General features: G+C 55.8%; 1 protein-coding gene across 2 annotated transcripts in view; it reads left to right on the top strand.

Moving 5' to 3' along the window:
* Positions 1–14,325, top strand: part of AXIN2 (axin 2) — a 31,147-nt gene extending 16,822 nt beyond the window's left edge. Inside the window, exons 4-11 of one of the 2 annotated variants that reach the window (XM_072746770.1) lie at positions 3,144–3,246; positions 5,658–5,798; positions 5,944–6,452; positions 6,725–6,919; positions 7,229–7,462; positions 8,004–8,099; positions 9,312–9,479; positions 12,777–14,325. In XM_072746770.1, the coding sequence (XP_072602871.1) occupies positions 3,144–3,246; positions 5,658–5,798; positions 5,944–6,452; positions 6,725–6,919; positions 7,229–7,462; positions 8,004–8,099; positions 9,312–9,479; positions 12,777–12,903 (1,573 nt within the window). In that variant the 3' untranslated portion in view covers positions 12,904–14,325. The remainder of the gene's footprint in view (positions 1–3,143; positions 3,247–5,657; positions 5,799–5,943; positions 6,453–6,724; positions 6,920–7,228; positions 7,463–8,003; positions 8,100–9,311; positions 9,480–12,776) is intronic. The other variant, XM_025999631.2, reaches the window with a different exon arrangement.
* The last annotated feature ends 1,520 nt before the right edge of the window (positions 14,326–15,845 follow it).

Below are 15,845 nucleotides of genomic sequence, written 5' to 3'. Positions count from 1 at the left end.
GGAAGAAGATTCTTGGGGTGGAGAGGGTGAAGCCCTGTTTCCAAGAAGGCACCTGTTAATAAGCCTTTTTGAGCCTCTGCAGGTTGAAATGTCTCTTCTCTGCCCTGGTCACAGGTTTCCTCTTCTGCAGTTGGCACCATCACCTGCCCTGGTGGTGGTGCTGAAATCATTTGTTCCTCTTGCCTTCCATTGGCCAGGGACCTGCTTCCCCCTCTTCCACTCTCTTTATATACTTCCCCTAATTCTCTTCTTCTGCTTTGTATGGAAAAAGCAAGGGGCATAAAAACTGATTTCCATCAGGGTGGAGAGGGGAAGAGCAGAGGCTTCTAGGGGATACCTGAAGACAGTCTTAGAGGTGATGGGGACCCCCTCTAGGACTCTTGAAGCCTTGCATGTGTCATAGTGAAGTCCATGGGGTACTTGACTCCTACCCCCCAAGATTGTCAGGCAGAAGCCTGGAGCAGAGGCCACGCACCCTTTTAAAGTCCGTGGAGGTGTTGCTGGTCAGGAGAAGGGCATGGACATTGTCCTGGGGCAGTCCTAGGGCAATGGAAGTTGGTTCAGTGTGCGGCCCAATCTGGGGGCACCCCCATGGTCACCCTCACCCCACAAGGAATATAAGGCAAGAGAAAATATAAGGGGATCTTCACTGTGCCTTAGGAACCACCTGGCGTGCCCCATGGCCAGGGAGTACCAAGTGGTGGGGTAGTATGTTCCAGAATGTTCCCCACATCTTCCCTGCTTCAGTAGATCATGTGACTTCACAGGACTTTAGGAAATGGACTATTAGGAAGTTTGGCTCCTCTAGATGGGGTGGGAGGGTGGGTTGCTGAGTTCAGGACACCTGTTCTGGAGTCCAGCAGTGGCTCAAATCTTGGTCCTGGGCCTAACTCCTACTGACTGATTCCCAGGAGAGCTGCAGAGGCTCTCGGACCATCTGTAAAACTTGGTGAATTCAGGATGAAGTTGGATTATATGTCCACATACCCAGGGGTGGGCAGCCTTGTTTTGGAATCAATCCCCTGCTGTGGAATCTGGTTACTGGTCAAGCCAGCCATCTTATCAGTGATCCCAAGGTGAAAACATTGAGTTTTGGTTAAATATGCTCCAGGTGGTTCAGTAAGTTTCTAGACTTGGAACCTTCTATCCTACTTGGCCTTTGAGGGTCCAGTCAAGGGAGCAGGAGGCTGTCTGGGAGGCTCAGCCTGCACTCTTCCAACTGCTGTGCTGCGTCTGGTCCTCTGGGCCTTTCTGTGGGACAGGACTCACCCATGTGTGTATATGTTCCTGCTGTAGATATGTTTTTTAAAAGGTTTATTTATTTTTAGAGAGAGAACACAGGAACAGGGGGGGGGGGGGAGACAGAGAATCTTTCAAGCAGAGCAGCCCGATGCAGGGCTTGATCCTACAACTCACAGGATCACGATCTGAGCCGAAACCAAAAGTCAGGTGCTTAACCGACTGAGCCACCCAGGCGCTCCCCTGCTTTAGATATTGATCCCTTTTCTCCCCCTGTATCCTCCATACAGTTAGATCCTTTATGTCTAATTCCTAGCCAAGGTTTGGCTGACATGCCTCCTGGATGTAGTGACCTGCCATGATCTGTATCAGCCCCATAGTGGCCCTGTGATCTGGCCTAGGTCAACAGATTTCTGGAAAATGCAGCCACTTGGAATTCTAGGGCATTACAGATGAGGACCTAGAGGTCAACCAGTTACCCCCAGCTACTCCCAGGTATTTTTAGGCATATGAGCCAAAGATGTTTTTCTTCCCTCTGCCCTGTGATGAACAAAACACCAGGAAGAAGGAAATAACCAAGTACCTAATTTCAATATTTACAGCCTCCAAGTATGATTCAGCATAGGAATGTTGGAACCCTGAGGCTTTTGTCAATAAGGGACCTCCAGAAGGGGCACCAGTGGGAAATAGTGACACCTTGACCATTGAACTGCTTTCAAGCACAAAATTCTTTAAAAAAAAAAAAAAAAAAAAAAAAAAAAAAAGATCATAGCAACCTCAGGTCCTGTTTTAGTGAAGACTAGCTGGGGTGGAGGCTTTTCTTACCTCAACCACTTCCTCTTTTTTTTTTTTTTTTTAAATTAAGTATGATGAAGGAGGAGGGTTCATCCTGCCTTCAGGTGTTTGCTCAAAGGTCACCATCACAGCGAGGACTTTGTTGGTACTCCCTCCCCCACTCCACCCTTGAAAAACTGGAGCTCCTCACCTCCCACACCATCCTTTCTTCCCATGTCCTGCCCTGTATTTTGTCCTAGCGCTTGGCACTTTCTAACACGCTGTAGACTTGGCTTTTACATTTTCTGCTTATTGCCTACTGCCCGTTAGAATGGAAGCCCTGTGAGGGTGGTCGTCTCCATTTTTACCCCCTGCCTTCACTGCTGTCTTGCCCAGTGCCTGGAACAGGGTCTGGCACATAGTAGGTATGCAAATATTTGAAATTGTACAGAGTGCCATGTAGTTGGGGCTTTGTCTTTATGCCCATGTTGGTCACGTGTCCTTGGGAATTCCTTAGTCTGGGGGTGGCAGGGTTTGGAGCTGAGGGAGGAAAGGCACCCAAAGATAGTCCTGTGGTGGTGATTTATAGAAGGAAGACTTTTGGAAGCAATCAGGGGCTTGACTGTTGGAGAATTAGGCACACTTTCATTACTGCCTGGCTCGGCTCTCTGGCTGTGGTCCCTCTTCCTACAGTATTTTTCCCTGGTGTGCTCCACAAGGCCCTGATCTGAGGCAGTACAGCGGACTGGAAGGAGGACCAAAGGGGCCTCAGATTGTCCTGCTTGGGCCCCTGTGAGATGAAATAGGGGAGTCTTCATTTTGGGCTGGCTAGAGTGTAACCTGTTCTAAGGCAGAGCTTGTGAGGGGAGCTTGCAAAGCTCCAAGTTGTCCACCCTGAATCTGAGAGGGAGCCCCAGTTTACAGAGGTGATGGGCAGGGGGTTTGGCAGGTTGATCTTGGATTGATCATTCCCCTTGGGAAGAGCCATGGGGCCCAGGACTGGGATACACTTGCAGGGAGGCATGTGATGGTCCTGTCCATTGGTGGGATCTCAGGATAGCTTGTGAGTTAGCCCATGTGCTGGAAGCGTCCTCACGAGCCTGTGGGTTCTGTCTTTGCCCTTCCCTCAGAGATGGAATCCCTCCTTACCGTGTGGGGAGTAAGAAACAGCTCCAGAGAGAAATGCATCGCAGTGTGAAGGCCAATGGCCAAGTGTCTCTACCTCATTTCCCGGTGAGTATAGCCTGGAGGGGAAAGGCGGATATTTTCAGCCATGTTGAGTCTTGAAGAAAAGGGGTGGGAGGTGGAGGGGGGGGGTTAGGTCTCCGGTAAGAGGAGGAGCATTGGCTGGGTCTGCCAGGGTGAAGGGAAGGAAGGGGGAAGTAGGCAAGAGGTGTTCCATGGTTCCTTGGGGTCTGATGCCGGGCAGAGTGAAGCTCAAGATGACCTTGAATCTCTACATTTTCTCAGTTTGAAAAAAAATTCTGCATGAGAAACCAGAGCGGTTCTTTTCCAGAAACCAAGAAATGGTGGGAATTAAACCATGTTTCTAGTTGGCTTCCCACTGGAACAGAAGCCTCCTGAGGGCAGCGAGGCTTTTCTGTTAGATGCCCCATCTGCAGAGACTGGAACAGTGGCCCGCACGTAACAGGTGCTTACTAAGACTCAATTGAGTCGGTGAATGAGGAGGCTGAAGGAAGCTCTGCCTCCTGCAGAAGGGAAATTATATCCCTGGACATTTCTCTGGATGACTTCTGAGGCCCTGGAGGGCAGCTGTCCCGTCTTGCCTGTTTCCAACCCCAGAACTTGGCTTCATCCCTGCTGTTGCATCTGCACCTAATGAATGCTGAATGGAGGAAGGGTTTGGAGGTTAGGATCTCACGAACAGCTTCTCCCTGTGATTGACAAGAGGCCAGCATGGCATGGAGGGCCTTTCTTGGTACCTCCCCTTACGTTTCCAAGTCTTGGGAGGGCAGCCAGTGTGTGGCCCCCATAAAACTCAGCAGAGCCTCCTTGCCTGCGTTGTAGGAGCTCCGCTTCTTGCAATACCCTGATACCCAAGACTGCAAGAAGCCTGTTGAATAGGGAGGGGAAGAACGTGCCCAGCTTCGAGTGGCGTCTCTTCCTGAATCCTTCCTGCCAGCTCCCGAGTATTCAATTAGTCCATCAGTGATGCCACATTCAGAAAATTAACACGTCGACCTGCTAATCCCATGTTGCGTTAGTGCATGGGTGGTTGTTGCTAGAGCAGCTCCCTGCTGAGAGCCCCTGACACCGTCCAGGGCAGACTTACCTGGGTCCTAAAATCGAGCCTGTCACCATGCTTTCCTGGGGCCTTCAGCATCCGCCTTCCTCCATAACATCACCCCAACAAATACAACAGTGTGGATGATAGACTTTTTTTGGCAGGGCTGTGGGGGTGCCGGGAAGTGGAGTATGTGCTTGAATAAAAGTTCTACTGCACAAGCTTGTAAATTAGATGATCCTGTCCTGGGGTGTGCAAATCGACTTTCTCCATAGGGCAGTGCTTTGATGGGGGCCGCGCCGAGCTGGTGTGAGAGCGGCCGGCTCCTCTGGGGGGTGTGTTGGGGGGGGTGGACCTTCTCTCCTCCCTCCGTGCCCCTGCACTTCCGAGGCTAAGTGGGCCCCGGGGGCCAGGGGGAGGCCAGCCCAGCCGCAGGGGGAGTGCGGGCCTTCACGGGTCGGCTTTCTGCCACCCCCCAACCCCCCAACCCTAGAGGGGAGGGCAGAGCAAGAGGGAAATTGAGGAAGGAGGAAGCAGACAGCCGAGGGGAGGAGGTGGCGGGGGGACAGGAGGACAGAGCGCCGGGGCGGTGGGAGTCCTCTGTTTGCTGCTTTTGGCAGGCACCCTCGATGCCTTTTTATATTCTGTACTTGATTTGGAGATGTTCCCCGTTCCCTTGATAGACGAGCTTCAGGCAGCCAAGCTCAGCGGTGCTCTGCTGCTAGCCCGCAGCATCTTCCTTCATTTTCTGTACAAAGAGCCGGGGAGGAGGGGTGGAGAGAGCCGGGGAGATCTAGGACAGTGTTGAGACAACACCACCTCAAAGGTGCGCAGTGTGTGGCCACGAAATAAATTACCACTTCTTCTGATCCGGCCGTGTGACTCCCTTTTTTCCCCTTTTCTTCCCCCACCCCCACCTCCCTTCCAATCTTATTATTATTATTTTTTTTTAAATTTCCAGCTCCCTTTCTGTTTAGGCTCTACTTTTTTTATTCCTTGAGTTGAGCTGGTGCCTCTCCCCTCCCACCTCAGAGGGCTGCCTTTTTTTTCTTTTTCTTTTTCTTTTTTTTTTTTTTTTTTTTGATGTTTGACAACAGTCTTTGAAGATTTTCTACTTCAGAGTAGCTACTGATGGGCTGGTTGTACTACAGAGAGAACAAGCGGGGCCTCTCGGAGTGCGACCAACTGCTCCTGCCCAAGGCAAACGCTGGTGGGGACCATGGCTCTCCATGAGGCCGCGGCGCCGGCGCATAAAGCTCCCGAGCAGCCCGGGCGCCGCGCCCGCCGCTCTCCGCCCGCGCGGCCGTGGCCGTGGCCGTCGGGCCCGGGAAGCTCCGGCGGGTGCCCCGTGCTGGCCCGCTGAACGCGGCGTCGTGTCTTCCCTCCCCGTGCCCCGTAGAGAACGCACCGCCTGCCCAAGGAGATGACCCCCGTGGAGCCCGCCACCTTCGCGGCCGAGCTCATCTCCAGGCTGGAGAAGCTGAAGCTGGAGCTGGAGAGCCGCCACAGCCTGGAGGAGCGCCTGCAGCAGATCCGAGAGGTAGTGCCGCCGGCCCGCGCCCCGCCCTGCCACCTGCGCTCCGGGGCGCCGCCCCTCCCCGTGACCCGCACCCCCACCCCCGGCGCCCCGGGCCAGGCCCTCCTGCTTACCGGCCGGCGCCCCCTTCTGCTGCCCGCCCCTCCAGGATGAAGAGAAGGAGGCCTCCGAGCTAGCGCTGAGCTCCAGGGATGGGGGGCCCACCCCGCACCCCCTCTCCCTCCTGCCCTCCGGCAGCTATGAGGAGGACCCGCAGACCATTCTGGACGACCACCTGTCCAGGGTCCTCAAGACCCCGGGCTGCCAGTCGCCGGGTGTGGGCCGCTACAGCCCCCGCTCCCGTTCCCCCGACCACCACCACCACCACCAGCAGTACCACCCCCTGCTCCCGCCCGGGGGCAAGTTGCCCCCTGTGGCAGCCTCGCAGGCCGGTTGCCCCCTCCTTGGAGCCAAGGGCTTCGTGACCAAGCAGACGACGAAGCATGTCCACCACCACTACATCCACCACCACGCCCTCCCCAAGACCAAGGAGGAGATCGAGGCAGAGGCGGCACAGAGGGTGCGCTGCTTCTGCCCCGGGGGCACCGAGTATTACTGCTATTCAAAGTGTAGGAGCCACCCCAAGGCTCTGGAGCCCGTGCAGGCGGAGCAATTCGGGTAAGTGCTGGGCAGACTGGAGTGTCCCTGTGGGGGTCTCTCTCTCTCTCTCTCTCTCCCCCACCCCACCCAGAGCTGGGGCAGGTGTGAGGTGGGGGCCAGAGGTCACAGGCACTTAGCTTCCAGGAGGGAGGTGCACGGTGGGGCGGGGCAGGGGGAGCAGGTGCATGGGTCTTCCGTGTCACCCCGCCACTCGCTGAACCGGCCGATTGGAGGAGTCCCAGAGATGTAACGGGGCCTCTGGGACGGGTGTGGGTCTTGGTTCCCTGCAGCAGCAGCAGAGGCAGTACCCTGCCCAAACGAAATGGGAAAAGCGTGGAGCCGGGCCTGGCCCTGCCCGCCAGGGAAGGAGGGGCCCCAGGCGGAGCTGGGGTCCTGCAACTTCCCGGGGAGGAAGGAGACAGGTCGCAGGATGTCTGGCAGTGGATGCTGGAGAGTGAGCGGCAGAGCAAGCCCAAGCCCCCTAGGTAAACACCACCGCCGCCGCGGCCAGGGTCACGGGCAGTCGCCACGGAGGTATTGTGGGGTTGGCTATTTTTGCAGTCGGCCGAAAGCAAATGTGACTGTTTGCTCCTGCCATCTTAATATTAAACGGTGGACTGAGCAGACCACAAAAATGCCATGTTTTGGCAACACCCCCTGTCCGTGTGATGGTAGGGTCATTTTTTTTCTCTTCTCTTTGAAGGCAGGATAGAGAAGTTTCTACTGAGGTCACATTTTCCAGTTTTTCTAACCCAGTTTCTTTCCTTCTGCTTTCTCTGTCGCTCCATGTTCAGTGCCCAAAGCACAAAGAAGGCTTACCCCTTGGAGTCGGCCCGTGCGTCCCCAGCAGAGCGAGCTGGCCGGCACCACCTGCTGGGGGGTAGCAACGGGCACCCCCGTGCCGCCCCCCGAGCCCACCCGTTCACCCAGGACCCCGCCATGCCTCCCCTGACCCCGCCCAACACACTGGCACAGCTGGAGGAGGCCTGCCGCCGGCTGGCCGAGGTGTCCAAGCCCCCAAAGCAGCGGTGAGTAGCAGCAGCACAGCACAGATGCGAAGGCAGAGGTTGGGTCTGGAGGGGGAGCCCTGGCCTGTGGCACAAGGGAAGGGGCCCTCTTGGCCTGCATCTCAGTTGCTCCTCAGGGAGAAGGGATGGCTTCTGGCCACATACCGGTCTCCTTCCCACCTGCTAGAAATTGTTCCTTTAACTTCTGTTTGCTCTGAAGAGCTGGCCAGCATCTGTCCGTTAGGCAGGTCAGGCCCAGAAAGAGGATGAATTGCGGTAGTTCCTTACGAATCCCATCCCTGACAAATGCCCCCATCACCATCACACAGGGCTGGCACGTAAGAAGCCACGGCTGATGGAGAATCTAGAGCCTCAGCCCTTTGTCTGGGCTGGTGTTATCCTGCCCCATTCTGGGCTCCCCGGGGGCTCAGGATGGCTGTTCCCTGGGGATGGAAGTCCGGCCTACAGCTCGGGCCTGCAGAGGACGGCTTTCCCGTCTGCTCCCCGCTTGCCCGGCGACAGCAGGCTCATTCTCGGTCCTCTGCTCCAACTCTGTCCTCAGGTGCTGTGCAGCCAGTCAGCAGAGGGACAGGAACCACTCGGCCACTGGTCAGACAGGAGCCACGCCCTTCTCCAACCCAGGCCTGGCTTCAGAAGAGTGAGTGTCCTCACCTGACGTGGCTGAGGGCCCCCGAGGGGGCGTGTGTTTCAGGGTCTTGACTCCCTGGCGTTGAGATTTTGGAGAACTTTTTCTAGCATATAAAATCTACCTTGGTTTTAATAGTAGCAACACGGGCTGGTGAATGCAGATGTGGCCATAAATTAGGACCTTGAAAACCCTGCCTGTACTGGGCAACATGTTGTGACTCGTACACAGGCGTTGCTCCCTGAAGTGACGGGTGGCTCGGGGTGCCTGGGCACACACTGAGCAGAACGGAGACATGGATTGGAGGGGTCCCCAGGCCCGGATGCAAAAGTTGCCCTCAGCTTGCATGCTGCTGGGTCAGAAATGTCTCGTCGCAGGGAGCCGGAAGATGATTCTCCACCATCGCAGAGATAGAGGACAGTTATTGTTCTGCTTGGGGGGAATGGAGTGTCTTCCCCAGTTGTTCCATGATTCTTCCCATAAGTTTACGCTCCTGCAAAGCCGACCAAGTAGCCTGGCTTCTTTTAATTATGGGAGGGTGCGTTCAGAAAGAAATCGGCCATGGGAGTCTAACGTGGTCTAAATAATTGAAGTTTTCTTCCTTAGCTTGTTCATCTTGGGCAGTGAGCCATGTTTGCAGCCCGTGAATGAGCCACCACCCTTCTCGTTGGTTGACCTTAGGTGTACCAGCTATCCAGGCCTGCAGCTTTTTTTTTTTTTTTTTTTTTAAAGCCACTCTGCACATTCGAAGAATAAATGAGGGAGGTCAGAATGATAGGGCCGACCCTCCCAGTGGGCTCTGGCATCGGGAGCCGCTCTGGGTTTGCCTCTGCAGCATTCCCCAGTTGGGCTGAGTGAACCCACGTTCTCTGTGACAGCTTCCCGCCTCGTATTCACTGGCAGGCACCCTGGTTGTGCCATCCTGAAAGAGACTATTCCGCACCCGTCTTCCCGCCCCCCATTTGGTGGTCGCGAGGGGGACAGTAGCAGCCGTGTACAGCCCGAAGGACATTGTCCCTTCCTGGGTGCCTGGGGGCTGTGTGCCACCGAGGCGGTGGCCCCTGTGATAGGGGGGCCCTGCACCCAGGCCCCTTTGAGCATCTAGCTGCAGCCCTTTCCCTGCAGAGAACATGTTCGAGAGCCCGTGCTTGTGCGTATGTGTGTCGTGTGTGCACTTGCTGCCTGCAAATGCTAAAACTTGTTGCATTCCGTCTTATTTCTCAGTCACAAAGAGCCAAAGAAGCTGGCGGGGGTCCACGCGCTCCAGGCCAGCGAGTTGGTCGTCACATACTTTTTCTGTGGAGAAGAAATTCCATACAGGAGGATGCTGAAGGCTCAGAGCTTGACCCTGGGCCACTTTAAAGAGCAGCTCAGCAAAAAGGGAAATTATAGGTAAGAGCCCTGCGGCTTCTCTCTGCTCCAGAGTTTGTTTGCTCAGAAGCAAGAGCCAGAGTCGCGTCGCTGGCCTGGCGGACCCGGGAGGGGCTCAGGAGGCGCTCGGGGCAGCCGTGGGGCTGCCTGGCGCTTGTGCTCCTTCTCATTTCCTCTCTCCCCTCACCACTGACAGAAATAACACAGCAGCAGCAGCAGGGAGGCCCTGGGAGGGCTCTGTGGGGACCTGGATGGGCTTTTTCTACCAGGTGAACGAGACTCTGAGGGCACAGGGGGCTCGGCCAGGAGAGCTGGGCTGGGGCCATCTTGCGGAGGCCCTTCCCGAAAGGGAGAGGGCGGTATATGTGTCGGGGAGGGACAGACAGACGATGAGGAAGCTCGGGTGTAGGAGAGATCGTCCACACAGCCAGCGTGGGGAAGGGCAGAGGCCACCGCCCGGAAGCAGAGACCGCCTCTCCTCCCTCGCCCACAGCCCTCCTGCCCACAGAACTGCCTCGCAGTGGTGAACGGCTCGCGTGAAGCCGGAGAGCTCTTCTATCCGTAGCAGAGGAGGATGGGCACTCACCTCCCTCCAGCCCCCCTTCCCCTTCTGGGGGCCTTCGAGGGCCCCAGAGAGGACTCAAGAGCAGGGCCCATTCCTGGGTTCCCTTCTCCTTAATGGGGGGGTGGGTGATGACCCCACCTCCGTTCATCTAGAGTCGTCACTGCCCCTTCTCCGTGGCCATCGTCCCAAGGGAATACGTGGGCAGGCCAGGGGCATCAAGGTGCTGGGCACACGCTTCAGGGAGGGGTCCAGTATGTGCTCAGGAGGTGCCAGCCCATCCCACCAGGAGCCGGAGGTGGGCGTGGAGAAGCTGCTTGGCACTCAGCCCCCGGCCAGGAGGGCACCAGCTTCCGGAGCCCCTGGCCCTGGCAGCTGCTTGGGGCAGGGGCCCAGAGGGATTCCTTTTGCTGGGAAACGATGGGGTTCGGGGCTGAGGATCCTGTAAGGGACTGAGGAGCTGGGTGTGGAGCTGGGCTCTAGATCTTTCCATCTGACACCAGGGCAGAGACAATTCAGGAAAATGTATCCAAGGGATTGGGGAGCAGGCCTGGCTGCTGCTTCTTCCTCTTCTTCCTCTTTTTTTTTTTTTTTTTTTTTTTATCTTGAACAGACACAAGGTGAAACTAATTACACAAGTGTGCCCCTCCAGGGATTCATTTTGATCTCAGCTCTGACTCGGCTGGACTTTGAGTGGAACTGCAGGTGACCTTCAGGGGAGCAGGGCCACGGAGCGCCGAGCAGAGGCTACAGGGGAGGCTTCGCGCTCAGCCACTCCGGCCACATCTGGCTCTGATTTTTTTTTTTTTTTTCTAAGGCGCACTTAATAAGCCTGGCTTTGAAGCCCCGGCCTCCCTTTTAATGCACAAAGACTTGCACAAATGGTTGACTCTCAAATTCTTTACTGATTGGATCAGGCTGTGGCCAGACCCTTCCCGGCCGCCTTATCTCCCTGGCCTGGCTCTCCGGCCGGAGCTGGACCCCTTGCCCTCCTGGCTTGTGGAGGCACCGGGTGCCCTGCCTGGCCTTCCCAGCAGGGGTGGTGCTCCCGTCCTGCAGCGCCCACCCCCCACCCTCCCAATAAAAAGCCCGGCGAGGATGGGGCCGCCGAGTGGGGGGACCTGGGCTGCACTGAGTAATCTCAACATGGCAGAGGTTCAAAAGGAGAACAGTCTCTCCAGACGTGCCAGACGCTATTGGTGCCAGATGTCAGAAGAAAGCAAAGTTTGCCACATAAAGCATGTTGCAGTGGAAAAGCCCGTTTCTTGGAGAAGACGAGGGCAGCACAAGTGCGTTTGAAGTCCTGGGGCCGGGGCCTGGGGAATGTGGCCTCTCCCCTCCCTGGAAGAGGTTACAGTTGTGTAAAAGGTCACTGCGTGTTGGCTCAGAGGTGCCACGAAAGCCCCACTCGGTAGAGCCAAGGGGTCCGCGCTGGGGACCAGGGGACACGGTGGAGGGTGGCATCAGAACCGTGGCCTTCCCCCCTCCACCGTGCGGGGCCCCTCTGTGCAGTACCCCCCACCCCCGGGCTCTCCCAAGCGCCCCGCTCCATAGGAAGCGTCCTGCGCGCTGCCCGGGCCCAGCCTGCCGCTCGCCCCGGCGCTGTGGCCCAGCTGGGACCGCTAACAACCAGGAACCTTGACTAAACCCAGCTGGTTCACTTTATTTAGCCTTATCTCCTGTGAAAGTATTTGGCTTGCTTTCATCACAGAGCAAAGAAGTTGAGCTCTCTAACCGAGGGGAATTCTTTTTTTTTTCCTCCTTTTTCTTTTAAATGAAAAGACAGGAACAAAAAACAACTGTAACCCTGAGACCCAAGTCCACTTTTTTTAAAGAGCTGTCCCCCACCCCCCAGAGGACCGTGACCCTCCCTCCCCGAGGGGCCCTTCTTGGCTGGAGGTGACCACTTGCAGGGGCACGTTTAATCGGTCTGAGGGGTCTCCCTGGCCAGGCCCAGGGACACAAGGGGCTGGGGACGACAGTTTTCTGAACGTGGCTCTCCTGAGAGAGGCCGGTCATTTGCGTCCACACAATTAGCCTTAGAAGAAAGAAAGGGGTTGAGGGGGTAAAAGGAACCTTTATAATCAACCGGCATAATAGAAGAGTCTTTGGTGTTTGACCCTGGAGGGATGCGGTGGGCTGTGGGTGGGGGCAGGAGGGACACAGAAGAGGGGACCAAGGAAGCAAGGTGGGGCTGGCCGCCGCCCGCAGTGGCCACTGAGGGGAGTGGCCTGTGGGTGCTGGAGGGTGGAGAGGACAGGAGGTGTCAGCCTTCCACGGACTTCTGCAGGTTTGGGGTGGCTGGGTGTGGGGCCTCTTTGAGGGGGCGCCCCTGCTTGGCTGCTGCTGCTGCTGCAAAGGGACCAGGCGTGCTTTGCCCCTCCCGCCTGCACCCCTCCCCAAAGGGGGAGAACGAAGCCGGCAGCTGTCCGCCGCAGGGTGCGCTCTGCCCAGCGCACGAGGAGGGTGGCAGCAGCGCTCTGGGCCGAAGGGTGCAGGTGGGAGGCTGCCCCACCTGCCGTTCCCTGGGGCACCTCCCAGGTGACAACCGCCCCCCCCCCCCCCCGCCCCGATCACGCCCCCGGGCCGGCCCCATCGACCGTGGTCCATGAGACGCGGGCAGCAGCGGGTCACACGCACACCTGCAGCGGCAGCACCCTCCGGACCCCCGAGTGCTCAGCGGTGGCATCACCTTCCCGTGAAGCAAAGCAGGAGACGCCGGCTAACCAAGACGCTCTTTGGGTTCTCCTTTTAAGGTATTACTTCAAGAAAGCAAGCGACGAGTTTGCCTGCGGAGCGGTGTTTGAGGAGATCTGGGACGATGAGGCGGTGCTCCCCATGTACGAAGGCAGGATTCTGGGGAAGGTGGAGAGGATCGACTGAGCCTCGGGGGTTGGGCCCCGGCGGACGCGGGGCCACTGCCCGCGCCACCAGCCTGGGCCATGACCGACCGCGACGAGACCTTTTGAAGGAAAACGAAACCAATGAAGAAGACAGAGTCTAGGGAAGACTTGGCCACTGGCCACGCGGGGAGGGCGGGGAGGGGGGAGGTTGGTTTTCATTATTCACGAGCTGGGTACTGAGATAAGAAAAGCCTGAACTATTTATTAAAAACATGACCACTCTTGGCTATTGATGATGCTGACTGTATTTGAGAGACTGCCATACATAATATATGACTGCCTAGGGATCTGAAATCCATAAACTAAGAGAAACTGTGTATAGCTTACCTGAACAGGAGTCCTTACTGCTATTTATTGAACAATTGATTCCCCCCAGCCCCCAGTTTATGGATATGCTGCTTTAAACACGGAAGGGGGAGAGGAGGGGAAGTTTTAATTGTCCTATCTATCCCAACTTGGGAGTGGAGCGAGGGGCGCGTTAATGATTTCTTCGTTAAGAGGGAAATTATTATGCTTGGCCCTGCATTTCTCCGAGTAAGGATAGACTTGTTTAAATGGTGCCCTACCATTAACACACGCAGAAATTGGTGCATTTTTTTTTTTTCCCCTATGCTGCTCTGTTTTGTCTTAAAGGTCTTGAGGATTGATTTATGTTGCAACATCACCGCCATTTGGGGCCATCGTGTGGGATTGGATCCATCGTGAGGGTGGGAGGGGGGGAAGCCTCGTTTGGGGGACCCCAGATTAACTCAGTAACTTCTCTTAACTCCCCACCAAGGCCCAGCGCCCAGTGCCTGAGGCCCCCTAGAACCTTGTAGTTCAACTCGTGCTTGTATCGAAACAACAGTTCCTTGGAGGGTTGGTTGGTTGATTTCATTTTTAAATTAGTCTTTGGACCACCACCATTCTGGAAACCACCACCACCCCCTTACCCTGCAAAGAAGCGGACAGTTGTGGGAAGACCTAGCAGCACCCTTTCCTCCAGACACCTTCATTTTGACGTTCGGGTTTTTGTGTTAAGTTAATCTGTACATTCTGTTTGCCATTGTTACCTGTACTATACGTCTGTATATATTGTACGACAGAAGAGTATTAATCCACTATCTCTAGTGCTTGACTTGAAATCAGTACAGTACCTGTACCTGCACGGCGCCCCGCTCCGTGTGTCGCCCTATATTGAGGGCTCCAACTTTCCCTTGTTTTTTGAAAGGGGTTTATGTATAAATATATTTTATGCCTTTTTATTACAAGTCTTGTACTCAATGACTTTTGCCATGGCATTTTGTTCTACTTATACTGTAAATTATGCATTATAAAGAGTTCATTTAAGGAAAATTACTTGGTACAATAATTATTGTAATTAAGAGATGTAGCCTTTATTAAAATTTTATATTTTTCAAAACGTTGGCCTCGTCTCTCAGTCCCCGCGGTGGGAGCAGGGCAGAGGCTGCCCCCTGTGTGTGAACACCTGTGCTTGATTTCACACCTTGCCTGAGCCTCTCTCTGACCCACCTCCACCTCCTCTCACCCAACCCGGCCCTGCCCTGACGTTTTCAAGAGCTCTCTCTTCAAAATCCCCTGGTTACCGGCTGAGGGTTTTCTTGTCCTCCAGCAGACCCTAGACCACATCCTCGCATGTCCCCTTCCCTAGACCACTTCTCTGCAGCCTCTCCCTCGCAGGCAAGACTCACCTGGCGAGGTAAGTCCAGGAGATAAGGAGCGGAGATGCGCGTTACTCCTAGGAGCACCGGGAGAAAATTTCCAGAAAACAGTGGGTAGATCGGGAGTGTCCAGTGGAGCTGAGGAGCCTTGAGCTTGGTGATAAGCAGCCACTGTGTCTGTGGCTATGTGATCTCTGCTGATGCCTTCGGCGAGGGTCTGGGCCAGAAAGGTGATAAGGAAAAAAACAGGTGGTTGAGCAAGAAAACTGCGTGGTTTGCTGGACCGTTGACCTGGTGTGGCCACGGAAGTCGGCTGGCGGTCGTTCGCTCAACAAACGGGTCCCCTCCCAGTGCGCTGAGCCCCCGGAGGCCGGGCTGTGTTTCCCATCTGGGAGAGCAGGTCTGTCCATCTAGTGGGGTCCTATCGTGAGCCCATTTTAGAAACAAAGGGTCCGTTGGACTTGGCTTCTCACGCGTGCAGTTTTCCTGGGGTTCGGTCTGCGGCAAATCTGGTTGGCTTTCTGTCGCTGTTGGAACCCGTGGGGCTGACAAGGGCAAGATAAGTAAGGCCAGGGCCCTGGCCACGCAGGGTGAGGAGGCACTGGGCGGCCGGCCGGGCAGGCCAGGGCGCGAGGGAACAGGACAGCGGGCGGCAGGAGTCCTTGATCTTGGTCCTAGTGCTGCGGCTTGCTGCACCCACCCCTCTGGGCTGGAATGGGGGCTCAACCCACTTCCAAATTGGAAGATTCTTTCCAATCTGAAAGGACAAAGAGATTTAACCTGCTGTGGGTGGTGTGGGTGGGGCATTTAGGCTTTAATCTTCAGGTCTATTGATTCATCCCAGGAGCATAGGGAGGTAGAACAAGGCTGGGACTCCGACCACCGTGGGCTCAAGTCCCGGGGCCACCATGCTCCAGGGCACCGTGGGCGCCGACCACTTGTGTCTTCCAAGAGGGCCTGTTTCTCTCTGCCTCTCGCATTTTAACAATCAGGTGCTCCTCACCTGGCCTGGATGGGCACCTGGGGTTGCTAAACCCTCAACTTTGTGGAATCACCTGTGTCTTTACCTGAGAAAAATGTCGTTAGTTTTATTAGATTTTTAAAAAAGGATTTTTACTTATTCATGAGAGACACAGAGAGAGAGAGAGACATAGGCAGAGGGAGAGGGAGAAGCAGGCTCCCTATGGGGAGCCCGATGTGGGACTCGATCCCATGACCCCAGGATCACGACTTGAGCCAAAGGCAGACGCTCAACTGCTGA

Source organism: Vulpes vulpes, chromosome 2 (genome assembly GCF_048418805.1).
Source record: "Vulpes vulpes isolate BD-2025 chromosome 2, VulVul3, whole genome shotgun sequence".
NCBI lineage: Eukaryota > Metazoa > Chordata > Mammalia > Carnivora > Canidae > Vulpes > Vulpes vulpes.
Note: the sequence above shows the minus strand (reverse complement) of the source record. Positions and strands in the feature narration are given on the sequence as shown.